At 40.3% G+C, this 24608-nt stretch overlaps 1 protein-coding gene across 1 annotated transcript in view; it reads right to left on the reverse strand.

Annotated features, from left to right (window-relative positions):
- Window positions 1-2161: 2161 nt before the first annotated feature.
- LOC139309823 (vomeronasal type-2 receptor 26-like) overlaps window positions 2162-24608 on the reverse strand; it is a 34600-nt gene continuing 12153 nt past the window's right edge. Inside the window, exons 4-6 of the mRNA XM_070934026.1 lie at window positions 21216-21428; window positions 17551-17677; window positions 2162-3066 (exon numbers count right to left, since the gene is read on the reverse strand). Of these exons, the coding sequence (XP_070790127.1) occupies window positions 2162-3066; window positions 17551-17677; window positions 21216-21428 (1245 nt within the window). The remainder of the gene's footprint in view (window positions 3067-17550; window positions 17678-21215; window positions 21429-24608) is intronic.

Raw genomic sequence — 24608 nt, forward strand, 5'->3', positions numbered from 1 at the left:
AAAAGATTTTAAAAAGTCTTTTAAGTCCTTCGCAGTCACTACTTGTAAATTTGCTGACTCATATAATCCATCTTTAATTTCAGCCATTTTTCAATTGTCTCTTTATATTTGTATTAATTCGGCTATCAGGTCATTAACTCAAATTATTTCCAGGCAAGTTAGGGATGTAAGTTAGTTGAAATCAATACCACAGTCTTTTCCATTCCACTTCCACTTTAAATCTTTTTCTTGAATAACCCGATAGCTTTAACAATGTTACTGATATTAAAAAGGACTTTCACTTATAAGTGAAGGTGCCATCTTTCCCTTTTTAAACGGAGTTAACATACAATACTTGCATTTTTAGTCTCCTGGATTAATTCTGCCAGCATCCAAAATCCAAAATCCAAATTCTTTATAATCTTTCTAGTTGCTTTGCTGGTGTGGTCGCGACGCTTCGGTCTGCTTATTTTTAAGCAGACTCGTCCCGGCTCCGGAGCTTTGAAGGCCTTTCAGGGAAATCTCACCCTGCAAACCCCAGGCTTAAAAGAAAAAAAGCCTGGGGGTCTAGGGGAGCTCTACCCAGACCCTTCTGCTCTTCTCTCCGCCTTTTCCCTGGGGGAGAGTTTTAAAGCTGCTAGACAGCTGATTTTCGCTGTTCTAGCAGCTATACGGAGTCACGGGGCTGGAGCTCCTTTTAGGAGAGCGTTTCGCAGAGCCACCGGAAGTCTGTGATGGGACATTTTATTATGCTCAGTGGACATGTAATAAAGGTTTAAAAATTGTTTTTGAATACAGAGGATGTTAAAGATAAATATTCAATATTTTATTTGAGGATTGATGGATGATCATTTAGGAAAATATCATAGGACATTGCTTTAATATGTGATTATTGTGGTGAGATTATTCAATGCACAAGGAAACATTCAGAACTACCCAGCAGGGAGGAATGGCTTGTGAAATTGACAGAACTTCCTGAGATGGACAAACTGACTACTTTGAATGGAGAAAGGGTAACATTTACATATTTTGATGACTGGAAGCCCATTATGGATTTTTTGTGTAAGAATGAAGTTGTGATTTATGGTTTTCATACAGAGGAAAGTATAGATAAAAAGAGTCACAATGTAACTTTAGGAAGAGAGAGATTAAAATGTAATTGTACTTATAATTGCTGTGAAGAATATTGGAAGGTATTTGTTGATATATTTTTGACAGTTTAGACTACTTAACATTTCCTAAAGATTATTGCTTTTTCCCTACTTGTTTTTTGTAAACATTTGTCAACCCATGCACCCAAAATTGGTATGCTGCTTAAGTAAGAAAAAGTCCAGGGATAAAATAAAGCAAAAAAGATTTTAACCGGAGCCATAGATGTGAAAGAGTTCTCCAGGGAGTGAATTCAACCCACTGTTTTATGCAGGATTGCAAATTAAAGATTAGCTCAGCTATATTTAGACCAGCTGTCAACAAAATATATCATTCAAAGGAGAACTGAGAGAAGAAAAACAAATTTTAAAACTAAACAATTAGAGTTAAAAAAAATTAACATCAAATCTTTGAAAATTCATTAATCGCATACATGATTTCAAGAAAATTGGTACATGTATATGACTAACAGTTTCTCTCCAAAACAACAGAATAACAGAAGACATGGTACAAAACCTGACCATATTACTACATGTTTCTGTAGGTGCATCGCCAAACACAAACTTTCTTCACATTGGTTAAAGGTGCAGATTGTGACACAGTCCTTAAATGCTACATGTTTATCCAGGTCCAAGAACGGATCAGGAAAGCTGAGAATTTCTTGGGTGCTAGAAAGATACAGCCATGATAACGTAACATATTTATGCCCAAACCCATATCCCTCCCTTGCACCTCATTTATGGGACACTTAAATATGGATACTATCAATTCTTTAGAATTGTTTTGCAAAACAATTTATATGGCTGTATCTCAGCTCCCCTCTTATTTTATTTCTACATAATTTGACCAGATGGATAATCCAGATTATCCAGATCTTCCAATTATATTGGAAAAGGATGGAGGACACTATCTTCCAATTGCCTTTTGATTATTTCAGCTCAAAATTGTTGCCCCAGCTCATGTATGAGGAACAGCTTGAAGCAATTTATATGCTTGCCGTTTTGGAATGTGTTGAAATTCTTCTAACTCACATTTATACATTTCTTCTGGTCATAAGATGCTCCTTTGTATTCAGGTCTGGCCTCAGAACGATAATGTAACACTTGGGGATAAAGATGCAGACCAGCAGACCAGCACTGGAGGCCAAGATGGAGAAGACCTGCACAGCCACCATGTATTTCCCCTTGGTGCTCAAGTAGGTGGGCAGGAAGGCGATCCAGACATTGCAGAAGACCAGCATGCTGAAGGTGATCAGCTTGGCTTCATTGAAGGCTCCAGGGAGATTCCTGGCCAGGAAAGCCACTGTGAAGCAGATGACAGCCAGGAAGCCCATATAGCTGAGGGTGATGTAGAACATGAATACAGAGCCTTCATTGCATTGCAGGATGATCTCCCCAGGCTGGGAGTGAAAGTCCGAGTCACAGAATGGGGGAGAAATTCCCAACCAGATGGAGCAGATCATAATTTGGACACTAGAACAAGAAAGGATGATGGAGTTGGCCAAGCTCTTCCCCAACCACCTCTTCACTCGGTTTCCTGGTTTTGTGGCCAGGAAAGCCAGCACCACTGTGATGGTTTTGGCCAAGAGAGAAGAAACAGCAACTGAGAAGATGATGCTGAAAACTGTTTGTCGGAGAAGGCAGGTGGCTTTCCTTGGTTGACCAATGAAGAGAAAAGGAGACAGGAAGCAAAGCAGGAGGGAAGCCAGGAGGATGTAAGAGAGGTCTTGGTTGTTGGCTTTCACAATGGGAGTTTCTAGATGTTTAATGAATATAGTTAAAACAAGTCCTGTGGCTAAGAACAAGAATAGGGCAAAAGAGACCAGAATGATTCCCAGATGTTCTTCATAAGAAAGGAAGGTTATAACTTTGGGGATACATTGGATTCTGTCTTCATTTGGATATTTTTCATCTGGACACTTGGTACATTTGTCTGTATCTGAGTAAACCAAAAAAGCAATATTTTTTTAAAAAATATTCTGTACTTTCACCTTTCAAGAAACACTTTCCTGGGACAACATTTGTTACCAGCAGCATTTTCTGAGAAGCTTTGCTTAAAATCTCTACAGAAAGAATGTAAGAATATAATTTTCTTAAAAAAAAACAGTTTTATTTTTATAGTTTATGTAATTAGAAGTCCTGTAAACTGAATGATTTCTTGTGTCATTTTCAGAACCTACTTTATTAGAGGTAGATAATGAATCAATTATTCTTTCTAGACACATTTCCTGGATCCTTCCAGATGGCACTTCATAATATACTTGACTCAGGATGCCTATCTTTTGAAAACTAATTAGCTAGGGAAACAAATTTAGTTCTGCAGAGAATCTGGAATCCAAACTAAAAAGCAGAAGAGATTTTTTTTTTCTGGCAGTAGAGAAGCTTGTCCAATCTGCTACACCTTCCCTCAAGGTTTTCCTGCTATTCCTCCCTCTAAATAAGAAGTGGTGCAATTTGACGGTAATAGCCATAGTGCTTAGACTTATATACCACTTCATCTGCTTTACAGCTCTCTCTAAGCAGTTTAGAGTCAGTCTATTGCCCCCAACAATCTGGGTCCTCATTTTACCGACCTTGGAAAGGTGGAAGGCTGAATCAACCCTGAGCTGGGGAGAATCAAACTGTTGAACTGCTAACAAAAACAAAAAAACTATTGATCTGTCTTTTAACTTGCACTTTCGTGACAGTGTTTCAGGTGAATCCACTTCCATAAGTCCTGTCCTTTTCCTTGGTGTCCCCCACCTTCATGAATGGAGATGGTCCCCTCAGGACAAGGAATGCAGTCGTAGCAGCAAGCAGGCTCTCCTTCTTGCTTCTGCTTGACAAATCCAGGACGACAACTTTCCACACATTGGGACAGAGGGAGAGACTAAGCAAAACAAAAAGGATCACCAAAGAAAATTTGTTAGGACTCACTATCCAGGAAAAATGGAAGTTGAGATGACATCTCTGGACTCTAGACTAAGCATAAAAGGAAGAAACGCCAAAGAAAGTAGGTTGGGATGAAGCATGCATGAAAATGGATGTAGACATTAACATTAGCCAAATAGTTCCTGGGCTTCCCTTACATCAGGGGTCAGCAACCTGCAGCTCTAAAGCCACATGTGGCTCTTTCATCCCTCTGATGCGGCTCCCTGTTGCTGATCAGCTCCACAATTGATAGGGCTTTCGGTTAGGACAGGTAAAGGAAAAAAGAAGCTTGCATGGAAAGAGAAGTCTACATTTCTTATTAGTTAAATTTGGATCCTCCTTTTGGCAGAGGGATTTAACATAGGTAGCAAAAAATGCATTCTAGGTTTTTTAGATGACGTACCCTTTTACAAGCCAAAACCTAAATCTAAGTAGCATTTCATTTCAAATTCTCCCTTGTTATTTCCAAAATGAGGAAGGGCTTTTCTTTGGATCAAAGCCTTGTTTCGCTGCTTCAGTTTGCCGGGTGATGGGCATTATCTCACATCAAAACAGCCTTTATGATTTCATGTGATACATGAAACATCTTTGGAGCTTCTTCAGAGGAGCAGAAGGCCTATTGCTTATCCCGGTGTGGTGAAAGAGAGACATGGATAACTCTGGTCAGGTTTGGGCTGCTTAAAAAGATTATAGAACATCAGAGACCTTTCAAGAGAGACATTCCTCCACCTGGACAAGGTGAGGCTTATTTCTCACACAGACCAACTGGACCTCTAACCAGTCATGACTATATTTCATTTGATTCAGTTCAAACCTTAATGCAGACACTGCTTAAAAGAACTTGAGGCTATTAGAAACACAACTGCCAGCACTTGAATATTTCTCACCCACTTGATCCATGGTCTCCATCCTAAAGAATAATCACCCAGCATCCAATATTGGTCATGACTGAATCAGTTTAATAGGATATTCCTTAACATGGTATCTGAAGGACACTCTTGTGAATAGTATTGAAATCAGAGGTAGTATTAGGCAGTTTCTGACCAGTTCTGGAGAACTGGTAACAGAAAGTTGAGTAGTTCGGAGAACTGGTAAATACCACCTCTGACTGGCCTCACCTCCATCTATTCTCTGCCTCCCGAGTCCTAGCTGGGTATAAATGGGGATTTTGCAGTAACCTTCCCCTGGACTGGGGAGGGAATGGAGATGTTACAGTATCCTTCCCCTGCCATGCCCACCAAGCCATGCCCACCAAGCCATGCCAAACCCACCAAGCCACGCCCACAGAACTGGTAGTAAAATAAAATTGAATCCCACCACTGATTGAATCCATCTAACAAAATGTTAAGTTTTCTCTTTTGTACATTCAGCTCCCAGTGAGGCAACTTTCAATTTGAAATGGGTCATAATCTTTAGAAAAAAGCAAAAACACAGCAATATTTGACCCACCTTGTTGAGCAGATTTATCCATGAAAGAGCAAATTCGTTAATAATAACTCTCTGTCTATCAATACTCCCCAGTTTCCTTTTCATCAAATCCCCCTCAGGCGAAATCACCAAGAACTCAATGTCCATATCTGCCGCTATTTCTCCATTATGGTCCATGTAAAGATTCCAGAGGGAAAGATTGTAGAACTCATTCTTCTCCAGAAAGGGATGGAACTAGAATGGAAACATCCAGGAATTTTAAAAGCAGAAAACTTGGTTTCTTATCCCACCTATGTGGCTTTTTCTTCTAGTTATTTTTTTAAATTGCAAACATGCTTAATTAGGACAACAAGTGTTACCACTAAATTGTGAACAAGAAAGGTTCAGCAAAATTTGTCAATCGGATATTGAAACATTATGTATTGAAAAAATGTAATAGAGACATCTGATCAATTATAGAGAACATTCTACAGCAGGTATCAAATTAATTGAACAACAGCAAAAAAGAGATTATTCATGAAATCCTTGAAAAGAAAGGTTGATTACACAAAAGCATGGATTTTTTCTTTTCTTTTTTGTTTTTGTAAAAAAAAATATTTTATTTCTGTTAGGATATGGTTTGAGTCTAACAGGTTGTCCAGGCAATATATGTGTTCTGTGACTTTAATATGAATATGTATTGTGTGACTTTAAGGCTTTACTGCTGAATCATTGTACTGATGAGTCATGCTGTAATTAGTTGTAAATGTATTTAAGAAAGGTACTGTAATGTATTCAGTTGATGATATACTACTATTGTGTGAGGAGTTGCTACCATTGTGCTATCATCGTTGGGTGGATCTGCTACCATCGTGGTTTGTGAACCTGTGTGAGTTTGTTATTCTAACCAACTACTGTTTGTGTGGTAAGAAGATTTTTGTATCACTGGACTGATTTAACTGGCAAAGACTTGGATTGATTTAAAAGACTACGAGATTATTTTTTCACTATAAAGTAAACTTTTGATAAACCAGTTTACAAGTATCTTATTCATTGCTCGCAGCAACGTTTCTCTGTGCTCTACACTCTGCTGGTTGGTAACACAACAACAATATCCTTAACGATTTCAATGCAAACAATCTGTCTTCCATTAAACAATGTGTCGTCTAGGTACAAATATTTTGTGCAATAATAGCTAAAGTTTACAACCATATTCATTATCGTGTCTTCGATCTGTGACCGTAAATAAAAGTTGTTGTTGTTGTTGTTGTTGTTGTTGTTGTTGTTGTTGTTGTTGTTGTTATTATTATTATTATTATTATTATTATTATTATTATTATTATTATCTTGTTTATTGTCTATTCCAATTCATGAAGTCTTAAACACTGACAAAATGTAATCTTGTACCAAAAAGGATGAACTCTGATCTTGTGAAAGAAATCACATAGGTGGACATGTTGTAAACAACAAAGGAACATTTTGTATAATGTTCTGAACTAACTTTTACTCAGACTACTTGAAATGGACCTCTGTCCCAAGGATGAAGCTCTATTTCTGCTGGAGTAAACGGATGAAAGTTGTCTTCCTCATTCCAGCATGATTCATGAGCCACTCACACCGGGGAAAGTAGAACCCAGCTGAGGCTTGTTGTTCTTGGGGTATCCTTCAAATTTATAACAGTAAAATTCTATAGTGCTAATCGCAAACCATGCATACAGGAATAGTGTTAAAGGTGCAATCACCATTTTTTTTTAAATTACAACTGTTTAATATCAAAATATATCTGCTACCAGCTCCTTGGTAAATTATCCTCCCAGCAATTAGATTGGCCAAATCTGTTGGCTTCTTGTAGCACAAGGAGGTTGATATGATTCCTTTCTTTCCCTAATGGATTCCTTCTCCAGAGGAATTTAGTTTAGTTGGATCCTTGTTGGGACCCCATACCTGCCATGGCTGCAGCCTTGGAGCCTCCAGTGTCTCTTGGATCTCCTTCCTTCTCCTCCAGGACCTAGACGAATATGCAGCCTTCAAGACGTGGGCCAGAGTCATAAAGATAATGTAAACAGAGTCACTATTTTCAATAATCTTTCCATTCAAATCATCTTCTGTCTCCACTGGAGCTTTTTGGGTGCATCTTTTCCGGCCTTTGACGGAAAAAACATGCTTTGAAAAAGAGCACTGAAAATTCTTGTCTTCGTACTGGGAGTCTACAAAGGAAAAGGGTTCAAAAGCACCATATTTTGGGCTTGTTTTTTGCAGAAATTCAAAGCTCCAAATACTATGGATGTATTTGTGATATCCAAGATGAGTCATTATATAGTTTCCCAAACTTGTGGTGATCCAGATTTTCTCTCTAATGGGTCCTGACAAAATGTCAAGTGTTAGATGAAAAATATGAAACGTGTTTGAAACGATAATATGTTCTGTGAAGTGAACAAAGACATTGACTTGTTTCCACTGAGAAAAGCTGGAATCCCTCAAGGGTGCTAGACGTCCAGTTATTGAGAATTGTTGTGATATAACGACACAAATTCCATTCCTGACAAGCAAAGGAGGAAAAATCCTCAGGAAATTCTCCCCCTCCTCTGTGTCTGGAGCAAGGAGACCAATCAAAGTCCATCTGAATACTGAAACGCTTCTTTGAGGAGCATCCGGTGGAAAAAAGGGAATTTACTTTTATCACTCAGAGAATCTGAAGCAATTCTATGACTGATCTGGAAAAGCAAGGAAGAAGACAACTCCAAAATACGAGTTTTTAATAAATCTAACTTTTTGCTTTGATAAACTTCTTAGAATAGTTTGTTCATTGGCCATTGTTTAAAATATTAAACACAGAATATTAAGAAGACTTTATATAAAAATAGAAGATGAGCAACAAATTAACAAATTAGACTCACATGTGCAGATGTTAACAGAAATATATTGTTCCAATAAAGGTCCATATTATATTTAATTTTGGGAGATTGCTACATTGATCTCTGCTTCTATATATTCTTTCTGCAGTCATCGTTTTACTGTCTTCTCCAGTTGTACAAGAGAAAAGGAGACCATAGTTCCTCATATAATTTGTCAGTTGTATAAGGTGAGAGGTCTTTAGTTGAAATTTTGTCTAACAGACACATTTTTGGGAGTCTGTAGTTTCCATAGCTTTCATTTTGCACCAATAATTAATTATGTTAATTGATAACCCAATGAAGGAACTGCCAAACAAACTAACAGCCCATCAAAAACACTCCAAGACCATTCCCATCAGTGCTTACAGGACAAGTCATTTGAAGATAAAATTGAGAACATACCCCACACTTCTTACTAGCACCCTTGATCTTACCTAGTTTGGGTAATGAAACATCTGGAAGAAAATAACCAAGCTAAGAAAGGAACAAGAAGCCCTCATTCCAACACCAAGCTACAAATATTCTCATTTATCAATTTCATTTCTCTATTTCATTCCTCTATTGATGCAGCCTTCATCTCTCTATTGATTTCTAATGTGTATTACAATTTCCAGTTCCTCCAATGGACATAGTGAAAAGCAACTCTTGAATTTCATAGAGAAGGTATGGGTGGATCTATCCTGCACCTACTACCACCCCACTCACTTTAATATATAGAGAAACACACACACACAAACCTGTGGGACTTTGTAGGGGTTTATTAATGTTGACATCCGGATGGAAATCTCCCTGTCAGCTGCATCAAGAAGAGCCAAAATGTTGTCCTTCCTTCCACAGCTGTAGTTGGGAATATTGGCTTTTCCAGTAGAGAGCAGGTCCAGCAAGACTTCTGAAGTGCCCAGTGTGTTCAAATAGTTGTCATGGATATTGTAGCCAAGTGTGAGATTGCAAAGGAGCTGGATATTCTTGTTGATCTCTTGAATGGTGAAAATAAAGAGTTCTATTCCTTTGAAATTATAAGTGTCACTAATATAAAAAAAATGCTTTCGTTAATACAAGCATCATCAACAGTAATAATGAAATACCTTTTTTTCAATTTCATTCTCTTTATCAACACAAGACTTTTGAGTCTAAAGCCAATATGGATCGAAAACCAGAGGCAAATGATAGGCAATCATCAACATTTAATATTTGTAAATGTTGAGAAAATAGGAACCATATAAGAATCACAAATAGTCTATTATTTATAGAAGCAGTAATTTTCATCAGCACAGTACCCACTCTGCAAAATTATTCCTATTTTAAACTGCAACCCACATAAAAGGAAGAGGATATTTCATAAGTGACCCAGAAAAGCTGTTCTAAAATCAAGTCATTCTCTATTCCTATCAGGCACTGAATATCAATGAGCAGTTATAAAAATATGGAAATGATCTGGTCAGAGTTAACTACAACAATCACTACTTTAAACAAAAGTCAGTATTCAGGTCAGGTATTCTAGACTGGACTTGAAGAGGAAAATAATGTGTGTTCTTTCAGATATTTTTTATTGTTCCATATTTGTATTTGAGTCTCTTCCTCTAAATAAAACAAAAGAAGAAACCTGTGGAAATCTGATCAATCATCAAAATTAACCAGTTCCTGAAATCTAGGAGCAAGCAAAATAAGGAGAAAAGAATGAGAGTGTTAGAACCGCAGATGGAAGGAATATAATTTCATCACACTGAATAACTTACAAGTAAGACTGACTATAAGGAAGCAGGTTGAAAAACAACATTTGGTGTTTTAGTGTTACTGCACTGGTGACTATACCGATGAGATGGTCTCCTGGCCTGTAGTAGCTCCATGGTCTTTCTCTATCCACGTGCACCATATTCAGTGGGCACTTCATTCTAAGCTTCCCAGAGACTGTCTGGGACACCAGTAGCATCGAGAGCAGAACCAGGAGGTCCATAATTTATAGTGCTGAATCAATCACCTGTTTCCAAAGAAGAGTTAGATGATTTCAAAGCACTCTCAGAAAATGGGATATCCAGGGGCTTTTCTTATTCAAACAGAAACAAATTGAGCTTTATCTGGAAAAGAGGGAAAGGTACATTCAGCAGCACAGCCTCTGCCTGTCCCAAACATGTGCCACCCAAGGGGTTTATCCTTTTCTGATGCAAGATATTTTGCATGTTGCTTCAGTATGATGTTTACATCAAAGGCAGTCACTGTAGAAGTAGTAGATGTCAAAGACTGGGATGATGAAAATTGTAGTAAGAAGCAACTTCTCTGAGGACCCTGAAGTTCTTCCTGATCTCCATGAGCAAAGGGGAGGCTGAAAAAAGCATGTTAGTGAAAAATCACAGGTATATCCCTGAGGGCACTTTTTCATAGTCAGAAAATGTCCACTAAGTGAAGCTGGAAGAAGATAGTTCAATAACCAGGGAATTAACTTCAAAGTGGTCCCTTGTCTCCAAAAATTGCTGGGGAAGGTCACTCAAAGCTATGGTATTTGGTGCCACTCTATGTTGATATAACACTTAAGTGTATTCGTGCCTGTCTTCTAACCCCATGGGGGCAATCAGTATCTATGAGCCATCCCTAATATTACGAGTATAACCTGTTTTTGTTTTGCTTTTCCATTACACTTCCACAGGTTAATCCTAAACTGGAGCTGATTTATTGGCCAGAATTTTTTTTTTAATTTGATTTATATGCCGCCCTTCTCCGGAGACTCAGGGCGGCTTACAATGCGCTAAGCAATAGCCTTCATTCTTTTGTATATTTATACAAAGTCAGCTTATTGCCCCCACAACTGGGTCCTCAATTTACCTACCTTAGAAAGGATGGAAGGCTGAGTCAACCTTGAGCCTTGGCGAGATTCGAACCTGCAGTAATTGCAGGCATCTGGTCTTAATAACCAGCTTAATAACAGGGTGCCTTAGACCACTGTACTACCAAGGCTCTTGGTAGTACAGAATTGTGATTTCATTTCCCATACGTTCTAGCAATGTCAATTTTTGGATGAGAGCTAAGAGATAGGAAACTGAGCTCCTGTGGACTGTATAGTTGGGTCACTAGGGGGAAAGTTATATAGCAGATAGGAATATTTTCCCCCCTTGATACTCTCTTTGTTGTCCTTCCACATTCATGTAAGACAATGAGATCCTTCATATTAGGTAGGAAGAAAAATCAGGTCCAGTTCCAATCCGGGTGTTTTTCTATCGAAGCACTTGGTCTACCCCAATATGGGAGGGAGCATACTGCTTCTCTTTTGCCTTTCAGCTCTAATCCAGGAGCCCTCGGGCAGTCGCATTCACAACAATGAATGAATTATATTTGGTATAAAATGGTTTGTTGCGAATGTGACCACTTGAGGGCTCCTGGACTGGAGCTGAAAGGTGAAAGGGAAGCAGTATGCTCCCTCCCATATTGGGGTAGACCAGGTGCTTCGATAGAAAAGCACTTAATCTCTCCCCTGGCTCAAGCTGAAGATGAGAACTTGTGGCTCAGAGGTTAATACAACTGCCTAATATGCAAAGGCAGCCCAAGTTTGAATACAAGTATGGCTAGCTGAGGAGAGTTAAATAGCTTGAAATAGATCTATACTAGTCTCCCTTTATTTCTTTATCAGCAAAATAGTGTGTGTATGTGTGTGTGTGTGTGTGTGTTTGTTTTCTGAGGTTGTATGTAGGTCTTTGGTTATTCAGGTTTTCTCCCGCGTAAAATTGGAAGTACCTTGGTGACGTTTCGACGTAGTCTCATTCGTCATCTTCAGGCTGGTGTCTTCAGCCTTGTGCTTCTAGGAGCAATGTGTGATCGTGGTTGTTTCTTCTTTTCAACTGCCTTTGAACTTTGCAGTTCAAACTTTCAACTTTGCAGTTGAAAAGAAGAAGCAACCATGATCACACATTGCTCCTAGAAGCACAAGGCCGAAGACACTCAAGATGTTTGTATAGCCATAGTTGGGTGATATCTCAAATCACCACTTTCAGGCTTTATCAGACATTTTGTGTTGTCTGCTGTGAGACTTAAGGGAGACTGGGATAGTACTATTTCTGCCTTATGAGGCTTCTTCAGCCAGCCACACCCTTATTTTATGACTCCTCCCTGTAAAGGTCAAATATTTATTTTTATTTTGTTCTTTTATTCGTAGGTTTATATGTATAATACTTTTCTAGTCAGGGTTTTTTCCTACGTAGCTCAAGATGTTTGTATGTATATATATACATATATACATATATACATATATACATATATACATATATACATATATATATATATATATATATATATATATATATATATATATATATATATATATATGTGTGTGTGTGTGTAGGTCTTTGGTTATTCGGGTCTTCTCCCACGTAAAATTGGAAGTGTCTTGGCGACGTTTCGACGAAGTTTCATTCGTCATCTTCAGGCTGGTGTTCTCGGCTTCGTGCTTCCAGGAGCAATGTGAGATCTCAGCTGTCTCTTCCTTTTAACTGCTAGTGGGGGTGTGAGCTGATTGGGTGGGGACTTGGCTGTGTTCTGATTGGGTGGAGGTGTGTTCTGATTGGTTAGGGGCTTGGCTGTGCTCTGATTGGATGGGGGGTTGGTTGTGCTCTGATTGGCTGGGGGTGTGTTCTGTTTGGGTGGGGCCTTGGTTGTGCTCAGCTTAGTCTGAGTTGCAGGGGGATTTGAGCTGGTGAGCTGCGTTGTTGTTGTTTGGCTTCGTGTTTGTGGCCGTGCGAGCTCTTCATGCTGGGTGTCAGTCTGCTTCATGTATGGATTGGAGGGGTTTAAAGTGGCTAATGATGCAGCTGCGGTCTGGCTTCTGGTCCTTGGTTGTGGCTCATTATCAGTGTGGGTTTGAGTCTGCTTTCTGCGTGGATGTGTGGTGGTGACATCCTGTGTGGCTCTCGTGAGTGTGGGTCTGGTGTCATTCGTCGTGTTAGGGACTCGTTTGTCAATAAGGGCGGGTTTCCAAATGGCTGGTAGGCGGGAGGTATCGTCTCGTTTGTTCATGCTGTGTGGGCGTTTTTCTATCTCGATGGCTTCTCTGATTATTCTGTTGTTAAAGTGTTCAGTTTTGGCGATAGTTCTGGTCTTTTTAAAGTCAATATCATGTCCTGTGGCTTTAAGGTGTTGGACCAGGGAAGAAGTTGGTTCCTCTTTTCTGACTGAGTTCTTGTGTTCTTCTATGCGTGCACTTATTTGTCTGTTGGTTTGTCCGATGTATGTAGTGGGGCAGGCGGTGCATGGGATTTCATATACTCCTTGATTTTCTAACTCAATTTTGTCTTTGGGGTTCCTTAGGATGGTGGATATTTTTTGGTTTGTGCAGAATGCTGTCTTGATGTTATGTTTGTGGAGGATTTTGCTTATTCTGTCTGTGGTGCCTTTTATGTATGGGAGGAGGGCTTTGCCGTTTTCTTGTTCTCTGTCTTGGATTTTAGTGGGGGTTTCTTTTTGGATTAGGTTGGTGATCTTATTTCTTTGGAATCCATTGGATGTTAGTACGTTAGTAAGAGTGTGTAGTTCGGTTTTTAGGTGTTGTTCGTCAGCTAAGCGTTTTGTTCTGGAAATGAGTGTCTTGGCTACAGAGTTGATCTGGGCAGGGTGGTGCTGTCTCTTCCTTTTAACTGCTAGTGGGGGTGTGAGCTGATTGGGTGGGGACCGCTATCTGCACGCACTCTCACACCACCATCCTGCCCAGATCAACTCTGTAGCCAAGACCCCCAGCCAATCAGAGCACAACCAACCCCCCATCCAATCAGAGCACAGCCAAGCCCCTAACCAATCAGAACACACCTCCACCCAATCAGAACACAGCCAAGTCCCCACCCAATCAGCTCACACCCCCACTAGCAGTTAAAAGGAAGAGACAGCTGAGATCTCACATTGCTCCTGGAAGCACGAAGCCGAGAACACCAGCCTGAAGATGACGAATGAGACTTCGTCGAAACGTTGCCAAGACACTTCCAATTTTACATGGGAGAAGACCCGAATAACCAAAGACCTACATACAAACACCCGCAAAAACCTGAGAAAACAAATATATATATATATATATATATATATATATATATATATATATATATATATATATATATATATATATATATATATATATATTTGTTTTCTCAGGTTTTCGCGGGTGTTTGTATGTAGCTCTTTGGTTATTCGGGTCTTCTCCCACGTAAAATTGGAAGTGTCTTGGCGACGTTTCGACGAAGTCTCATTCGTCATCTTCAGGCTGGTGTTCTCGGCTTCGTGCTTCCAGGAGCAATGTGAGATCTCAGCTGTCTCTTCCTTTTAACTGCTAGTGGGGGTGTGAGCTGATTGGGTGGGGAAGCACGAAGCACGAAGCCGAGAACACCAGCCTGAAGATGACGAATGAGACTTCGTCGAAACGTCGCCAAGACACTTCCAATTTTACGTGGGAGAAGACCCGAATAACCAAAGATATATATATATATATATATATATATATATATATATATATATATATATATATATATATATATATATATATATATATAAAGTTTATTGTCATTGTACGTATTTACACAGTATACCCATACAACGAAATTTACATAACACCCAGAGACAAAGCCCAACACACATGACAATCTTCAGACACACACCACACACACCAAAAATTCCCCACCCCTAAACCACCCAAGCATCCACACAACAGACCAAGTAATGCTGACCAACAGCTCACTGATGGTGGCCCTTTAGTTCATTGTTGAGTGCAATAATGAACTAAAAAAAGGGGGGGGGAGAGACCTTAGCCTAGTTGAAAATTACAGACCAATCTCTTTATGTTGCATCACCTGCAAAGTCATGGAATCAATCATTAACCAATCTATTACCCTACACCTAGAGACAAACAGTCTACTTTCTAACAAACAATTCGGTTTCAGAAAAAAATTATCCTGTAATTTACAACTACTACATTGCAAAAACATATGGACTACACATCTCGATCAGGGCAAAGCAATAGACGCAGTTTACATAAACTTCTGTAAAGCCTTTGATTCGGTGGCATACGACAAATTACTTCTAAAACTAAAATCCTATGGCATTTCTGGACTCCTACATAAATGGATAGCTGCCTTCCTGTCAAACAGACAACAAGTGGTCAAAATAGGCAGCACTCTATCAAATCCTGTACATGTTAATAGCAGTGTTCCCCAAAGCAGTGTCTTAGGTCCAACACTCTTCATAGTTTACATAAATGACCTTTGTGATCATATTAAAAGCAACTGTGTTCTCTTTGCTGACGATGTTAAACTATTCAACACCACCGACAATGCAACTACCCTTCAAGAAGACCTTGACTATGTGTCAGATTGGTCTAACAAGTGGCAACTTCAAATCTCAACCAACAAATGCTCTGTCTTGCACATTGGCAAAAAAAATCAAAACATAAAATACAAATTAGATGGACATGATCTTGTAGATGACCCTCACTCTAGATTCACATTTTCACATTTCTTTTTAGCATAAGCTGCTCTTTTGTATTAAATTCTGGTCTCAGGGTGATAATGTAGCACTTGGGGAAGAAGATGCAGCCCAGTAGACCAGCACTGGAGGCCAAGATGGAGAAGACTTGCACAGCCACCATGTATTTCCCCTTGGTGCTCAGGTAGGTGGGCAGGAAGGAGACCCAGACACTGCAGAAGACCAGCATGCTGAATGTGATCAGTTTGGCTTCATTGAAAGCCCCAGGCAGATTCTTGGCCAGAAAAGCCACTGTGAAGCAGATGGCAGCCAGGAAGCCCAGATAGCTGAGGGTGATGTAGAACATGACAACAGAGCCTTCGTTGCATTGCAGGATGATCTCTCCAGGCTGGGAGTGAAAGTCTGAGTCACGGAATGGGGGAAAAACTCCCAGCCAGATGGAACAGATGATAATTTGGACAGCAGAACAAGAAATTATGATGGAGTTGGCCAAGCTCTTCCCCAACAACCTCTTCACCCGGTTGCCTGGTTTTGTGGCAAGGAAAGAGAGCACAACTGTGATTGTTTTGGCCAAAAGAGAAGAAATGGTAACTGAAAAGATGATGCTGAAAACTGTTTGTCGGAGAAGGCAGGTGGCTTTCCTTGGTTGACCAATGAAGAGGAAAGGACACAAGAAGCAAAGCAGGAGGGAGACCAGGAGGATGTAAGAGAGGTCCTGATTGTTGGCTTTGACAATAGGAGTGTCTCGGTATTGAATGAATGTAATTAAGACAAGGACTGTGGTTAGGAAGAAAAGTAAGGCAAAAGAGACAAGGATGATGCCCAGATGTTCTTCATAAGACAGGAAGGTTATAACTTTGAGGATACATTGGACACGTTCCTCATTTGGATATTGATCATCTGGACACTTGGTGCATTTTTCTGTATCTGAGAAAACCAAAAACCAATATTTCTTTAACATTCTGTCCTTTATGTTTCAAGTAACATCTTTTTGGGATAACAGCTGATGCCAACAGCATTTTGCAAAATGTATTTCTTAATCTCTGCTCAAAAAGAAAATAGGAAAAATATCATTTTCTAAACCATACAGAGCTAACATGTATGAAATTGGGGAAAAACCTAGCACCAAAATGATTTTCTGTGTATTCTGTTGAATTTTCATAGTAACCCAAGGTTATTAGAGGTAAATAATGAATCAGTTTATCTTAGAAGGCACTTTTTTTTTGGATCCTTCCAGATGGATCCAAAACTATACTGGACTCAGAGAATGCCTATCTTCTGGAATCTAGTTGGCTGGAAGAGAAAGGTAGGATCTTGCAAATAGTCTGGAATGACTACCGGAACCAGTGGTAATATAGGTGTGATGAGGTGCACCCATAACTGTCCATACCACTTCATTGTGGACCAGTGATACCTTCCAGTGATCCACAAGGGGAGGCCCATGTAGAGTGGTTTACAATAAATGGGTCTAAGACAATTCTCTAACTTTCAAAGAACTCAGATGTTTCTAGAAAGATAAATGTAGAAGGACACATGCAAACTAAAAAGCAGCATTTTCTCTGGCAGTAGCAAAACTTGTCCAATATGCCATACTGTCCAATCCCCATCAAGATCTTTACTATTTTCCATTTTGATAAGAAATCATGCAGTTTGAAAATAAACAAAAAATCAGTAGAGATTTGTTCTGTCCTTTAACTTTCACTTTTATGAAAATTGCCTTGGATAAATCCACTTCCTCAAGGACTTCCCTTTTCATTGGTGTCACCCACCTTCCTGAGTGGAGATGGTCCCGTCCGGACAAGGAACGCAGTCGTAGCAGCAAAATGGTTCACCTTCTCGCTTCTGCTTGGCAAATCCAGGATGACATTTTTCCACACATTTGGACTGAGGCAGAGACTAAGAAGAAAAATAAGGAATTCCAAAGAATATATGTTAGCACTAACCATCCTGATATGCTGACATACTCTTGAAATAAAAGTGACTGCTCAGTTTCTAGAACTGTAGTGATATGAGGTAGAGGTGAGGTCATAGGAATAGCAATAGCACTTAATTTAATTTAATTTCATTAATTCAATTTATATGCCACCCCTCTCCGAAGACTCAGGGCGGCTCACAATACATTTTAAAAAATCATTATAAGAAACATTTAAAAATTAAAAACATTAAAAACTCATTCACGCCATTCATGGCCTGATCTTGCCAGATCACAAGAGCGAGATCAACGGCCCCATGCCTGCCAGAAAAGCCATGTCTTCACTGCTTTTTGGAAGGCCAATAGGGTGGGGATGGTCTAGACCTCAGGAGGTAACTGGTTCCAAAGAGCTGGGGCTGCCACAGAGAAGGCCCTCCTCCACGGGCCCACCAGCCGGCACTGTTTAGCTGATGGGACCCGGAGGAGACCAACTCTGTGGGATCTTACCAGTCGCTGGGAGCTATGCGGCAGAAGGCGGTCTCGAAGATAACCTGGCCCTGAGCCATGTAGAGCTTTAAAGGTAATAACCAACACCTTGAATTGTGACCCGAGACCAATAGGGAGCCAGTGCAGCTCGCGGAGAATTGGTGTAATGTGGGTGTATCTAGGTGCACCTACGACAGCTCGCATGGCTGCGTTCTGGACCAACTGTAATCTCCAAACACTTTTCAAGGGTAGCCCCATGTAGAGCGCATTGCAATAATCTAACTGTGAGGTGACAAGGGCATGAGTGACTGTGAGGAGAGCCTTCCGATCCAAGTAGGGTCGCAATTGGTGCACCAGGCGAACCTGTGCAAAGGTCCCCCTAGCCACAGCTGTCAGATGTTGTTCTAATCTTAGCTGTGAGTCTAGGAGGACACCCAAATTGCAAGACTTAGACTTAGACTTATTTACCGCTTTACAGTGCTTTACAGCCCTCTCTAAGCAGTTTACAGAGTCGGCCTATTGCCCACAACAATCTGGGTCCTCATTTTACCCACCTCAGAAGGATGGAAGGCTGAGTCAACCTTGAGCCGGTGAGATTCGATCTGCTGAATTGCAGCTAGCAGTCAGCTGAAGTAGCCTGCAGTACTGCATTGCACCACATTGGCTCTGTCATGAGGTCATGAGAACATGTCTCTCAGAAAGTGTAAGCCAGAAATCTTTTGCTGCAATGCTTTAGTTTTCTGGGTCAGGACATTATCTCAGTAACAGTAACAGAGTTGGAAGGGAACTTGGAGGTCATCTAGTCCAACCCCCTGCTCACGCAGGAGACCTGTACTAGGGATTCGAACCTCCGAACTGCCGGACTTTCTGATCAACAAGCTCAGTGTCTTAGCCACTGAGCCACCTAGTCAGGCTAAGCAATCCAGTCATGTTGATTCCATGTCAACAAAAATTCTTGGACCTCCTTCATAGGAGCAGAAGATTGGAATAGATTGGAATAGATAATGCTGGCCAGATCTGGGCTTCTTAAAAACTTCTTGCCGTGCCCTTCTATGGGACACTGACCCCAACCAGGACAAGGTGAATCTGATTCCAAATCTTATTCCCCACTGGAACCAAAATGGCCTCTGGTCTGGATTCAATTTCATCAAATTCAGTCCAAACCTGAATTCAGGTACTGATCAACAGATTTGCCTTCTTATTTGCTATTTGAAGAGGGCTAAGGATTAGCCCTATCTAGCCCTTCATAGGAGCAGCAGGCCAATTGCACTATCCCAGTGGGATGTGAGATTGGAATAGATAACTCTAGCCAAGTCTAGGTTTCTTAGAAACTTCTTGACCTGCCTTTCTACGGGACACTGGCCCCAACCAGGACAAGGTGAATCCTAATTGTACTACAAACTAGGGCATAGAAAACCTTTACTAGACCAATTCTTGAATACAGCTCATCTGCCTGGAATCCACACTGTATATCTAATATTAACACAGTTGAGCGAGTTCAGAGGTATTTCACGAGAAGAGTACTCCATTCCTCTGCTCACAACAGAATACCTTAGGCCACCAAGCTTGAAATTTTGGGCTTGGACAACCTAGAACAGCGATGGCTAACCTTTTTGCCATCGCATGCCAAAAGCAGAGGGAATGTAGGGGGATCACATGCATGTGTGCCCACACCCATAATTCTATGCACCCTGCCCCCCCCCACACAGAAGAGCCTGTAGTACAGTAGTACAGTGGACTAAAGCACTGTTATTAACATCTGCTGCTTGCAATTACTGCAAGTTCAAATCTCACCAGGCTCAAGGTTGACTCAGCCTTCCATCCTTTCAAAGGTAGGTGAAATGAGGACCCAGATTGTGGGGGCAATAAGATGACTTTGTATAAAATATACAAAAGTATGAAGGCTATTGCTTAATGCATTGTAAGCCACCCTGAGTCTCCGGAGAAGGGTGGCATATAAATTAAAGCAAAAAAAATAAAAAATGTGTGCATGACCCCCCCTCACTACCACCGCTTTTGGCAAGTGATGGCATGGTGGGCCCGGTAGGCCCATTTTTTGTTCTCCTCAGGCTCCAGAGCCTTTCTAGGAGCCTGGGGAGGGTGAAAATGGCCTTTCCCACCCCCCTGGAGGCCCTCCAGAGGCCAGAAACAGACTGTTTCCTGACTTCCAGTGGGCCCAGAAGGTCCAAAAATCAGCTGGCTGGTGCACACATGCACGCCAGAGCTGAGCTCGTGTGTTCACCGATATGGCTTCATGTGCCAATTGTGGCATGCGTGCCATAGGTTCACCATCACAGACTTAGAACTACACCGCCTACAGTCTGACCTAAGCGTAGCTCATAAAATTGTCTGCTACAACGTCCTACCTGTCAATGACTTCTTCAGCTTCAACCTCAATAATACACAGGCAAACAATAGATACAAACTCAAGGTAAACCGCTTCAAACTCAATTGCAGAAAATACGACTTCAGCAACAGAGTGGTCAATGCCTGGAATGTTCTACCTGACTCCATTGTTACAGCCTCAAACTCCCACAGCTTCAACATTAAACTGTCTACTGTGGACCTCACCCCATTCCTAAGAGGTCCGTAAAGAGGGCGTGCATAAGCGCACCAGCGTGCCTACCGTTCTTGTCCCACTGTCCCATTTATTTGTACTAATTACCTATGCTCATGTCCATGTTTATACTTATACCAGTTATCTAGTACATGTTTGACAAATTAAATAAAATTAAAAAAATAAAATAGTTTGAAAGCTTATTTCCAAGTGGAACAAAAGGACAAAGCAAAAGAACAAAAGTCTTGATTCAACTTCATCAAATTCAGTCCAAACCTGAATTCAGGCACTGGTCAACAAATTTGGCTTCTTGTTTGCTGTTTGAAGACAAGGAAGAAGTAGATCACAATCCCTAGCACTTGAAAGATTAGCCCTCTCTTACCATTTTCATGCAGTTTCTCCATTTCAACACTGAGCCAGGGTGCATAGGCTTAGCCCAGTAAAATGGATCAGAGAAAAGACACCAATATTTCTCCTACCCTGTTGTGCAACTTTAGCCATGACAGATGATCTTGGTTGATAATAATTCTCTGTTTTTCAACAGTCACCAGTTTTTCTTTCACGGAGTTCTTCTTGGGGAGAAACACCCAGCTAAAGATACTCAGAACAGCCTTTAAATCTCCATTTTGGTCCAAGTACAGTTTGTATTCAGAAAGATTGCAAAACTCATTCTTCTCCAAAAAAGGATGGAGCTAGAATGGGAACATGCAGGCATTTCAAAAGCAGTAAACGTGGTTACTTATCCCTTTTGTCTGTTCTAACTTGAATCTTTCTTCTACGACAGTGGTCTAACTTGCAAACATTCTTGGTTGGGAGAACAGATTTAACCACTATCCTCAAAAATGACAAAGAATATTCAGCAAAATTTATCAATTGTATATTGACAATACATGGTTTGAAAACAATATGATTGACAACATTTGTCAGTTGTAAGAAACTTTCTAAAGCAGGTCATAAATAAACTGCACGAAGAAAGAGAATATTCACAAACTACTTGAAAACAACAAGTGATGACCAGAAAGCATGGATTTATTAAGAAGAAAGTTGGCAAAGCTAATCTCCTCCCAGGTAGACCAGATTATAAACATATACAGATGGGATCATTTTACTTTATTGTACGGTTACATTAAGAGAATATCTATCTATCTATCTATCTATCTATCTATCTATCTATCTATCATCTATCTATCTATCTATCTATCTATCTATCTATCTATCTATCTATCTATCACTTTTATCTACGTAACCTCCCTCCCTCCCTCCTTCTTCTATTATCTGTCTGTTTTTCTGTCTGTCTGTCTATCTATCTATCTTCTCTATCTTCTCTCTCTCCCACCACCATCTCTGTATCTTATCTATCTATCTATCTATCTATCTATCTATCTATCTATCTATCTATCTATCTATCTATCTATATCACTTTCATCTACGTAACCTCCCTTCCTCCCTCCTTCTTCTATCATCTGTCTGTTTTTCTGTCTGTCTGTCTATCTATCTATCCTCTCTATCTTCTCTCTCTCCCACCACCATCTCTGTATCTTATCTATCTATCTATCTATCTATCTATCTATCTATCTATCTATCTATCTATCTATCTTATATCTTTCATCTACTTAACCACCCTCCCTCCTTCTTCTATCCTCTGTCTGTCTGTCTGTCTTCTCTATCTTCTCTCTCCCCCATCATCTCTGTATCCTATCTATCTGTCTGTCTATCTGTCCGTCCGTCCATCCACCCATCCATCCATCCATCCATCTATCCATTCATCTATCTACCTATTCTATGGCTAAATATACAAGGTCCTTTCTATTGAAGAACTACAATTAGGTAACAACAACTGGCATGGAAGAGTAAGCCCATGTTATTAGTTAGATTTGGAGCCTCTTTCCCCCCAGAATGACTTAATGTAGTTAGCAATAAATTAGCAGTAGTAGTATTTTGATTTTATTTGATAATAATCGTATAATTAATAATTAATTGAATGATCATGTCATCCATGATTTGGATGAAATGGAATTGAATGGCTACTGGTTGGTAGCTGATATGAAATGAGGTGTATATGTATCGATGTGAATCGGCAGTGTGATGTTAACAGAAAGAAAGCAAATGCCTCCATGATCATCTCAGGAAATGAATATTGATTTGGTGGGGGAGATCCCAACTGCCCCTTGCAGGCACCACATTTGGAAATGAAAATATTGCAGGAAAAAACAGGATCGCTTTAGGGGCCAGTCATCAAGCCAAGGAGAAGCTGCTTTTAGCCTTGAGGACCCAGTTGTGGGGGCAATAAGCTGATTTTGTATAAATATACAAAAGAATGAAGGCTATTGCTTAGTGCATTGTAAGCCGCCCTGAGTCTCTGGAGAAGGGTGGCATATAAATCAAAAAATTTTTAAAAAAGAGAGAGAGAAGAACTATGTTGGGTTACTGGAGCAGAAAATCAGAAGGAGTCTGGGAACATCTTTTCCAACTAATAGAAGCTCTTAGATGGAGAATAACTGAGAGATGTTACACAAACACTTAAGATCTGTTCAATGTTATTCCAGAGTGTGGGACATGGAGAAATGAATTCAGTTAGGGTAGAGAAGATTCTGACTGAACAAGAGGGGGGAAAAAACCTCTTAAAAGAAGAGGAGTTTCAATGTTGAGCCAGATAATTTCAATCCCCAGTCAGAGAACTTTGAACTGGGACCTCTGCAAAAGAGAGAGAGAGAGAGAGAGAGAGAGAGAGAGGGAGGGAGGGAGGGAGGGAGAGAGAGAGAGAGAGTGAGAGGGAGAGAGAGAGAGAGAGAGGTTTTGCTAGGTAGTCTAAGGGATTCCTTCAAATTTATTATGATAAAATTCTATGATGCTAATTACAAACCCATGCATACAGGAATTTATTTAAAATGTGTGAATCATTTAAAAATTAGCAGTTTTTAATATCGGGAGGGAGGGAGGGAGAGAGAGAGAGAGAGAGAGAGAGAGAGAGAGAGAGAGAGAGAGAGAGAGAGAGAGAGAGAGAGAGGTTTTGCTAGGTAGTCTAAGGGATTCCTTCAAATTTATTATGATAAAATTCTATGATGCTAATTACAAACCCATGCATACAGGAATTTATTTAAAATGTGTGAATCGTTTAAAATTTAGCAGTCTTTAATATCGAACTATATATGTCATAATTTCCTTTCTTGGGAACATTATTGCTTAAGTGGTTAGATTGGCCAAACTTGTCGAACTTCTGCAGAGGTAGAAGAAAATGTGAGCGCATGCACGCACATGCTCGCTTCGCTCACACATGTGCTTTCTGTGCATGTGCACAGACTTCCATGCATGTGCTTTGCTCATGCACACAGCTTGCATGCATGCACACCGGGGTGGGTTCTACTTACCTTTACTATCGGTTCGCAACGGGTAGCATGCACAGATTGCTTCTGATGATGTCAGGGTCAGTGGGCGGAGCCTCCCATCAGTTTTACTACCGGTTCTATAGAACCAGTCCGAACCGGGGGCTACCCACCACTGATGCACGCGGCTTAGAAAACGTGGCTAAATAGGATGGCAGAGTGCTGGAGCGAGTGGGCGAGGCAGGTCGCAACTACCGTTTCACCCAAACCAGTCCGAACCGGCTGAATACGACCTCTGGACTTTTGTAAAACAAGTAGGTGGGAGAAGATCCCCCCTTCTTCTCCTTTGGATTCCTTCTCAAAAGGAACTAAGTTGAATGAATCCTTGTCAGGGCACCATTAGTATAGTATAACCTTTATTGTCATTGTACATCATGTATACAATGAAATTGGTTTTAGCCTCACTGGTGCAATCCATGACAAAAAAAAAAAATACAAACAACACAAATAGTATAAAGAATAATCCCTATGCAAGTAATTAGGGGGAAA

The sequence above is a fragment of the Pituophis catenifer genome, unplaced genomic scaffold (assembly GCF_029215685.1).
Source record: "Pituophis catenifer annectens isolate HBS135680 unplaced genomic scaffold, rPitCat1.0.hap2 SCAF_2, whole genome shotgun sequence".
Classification (NCBI taxonomy): Eukaryota; Metazoa; Chordata; class Lepidosauria; order Squamata; family Colubridae; genus Pituophis; species Pituophis catenifer.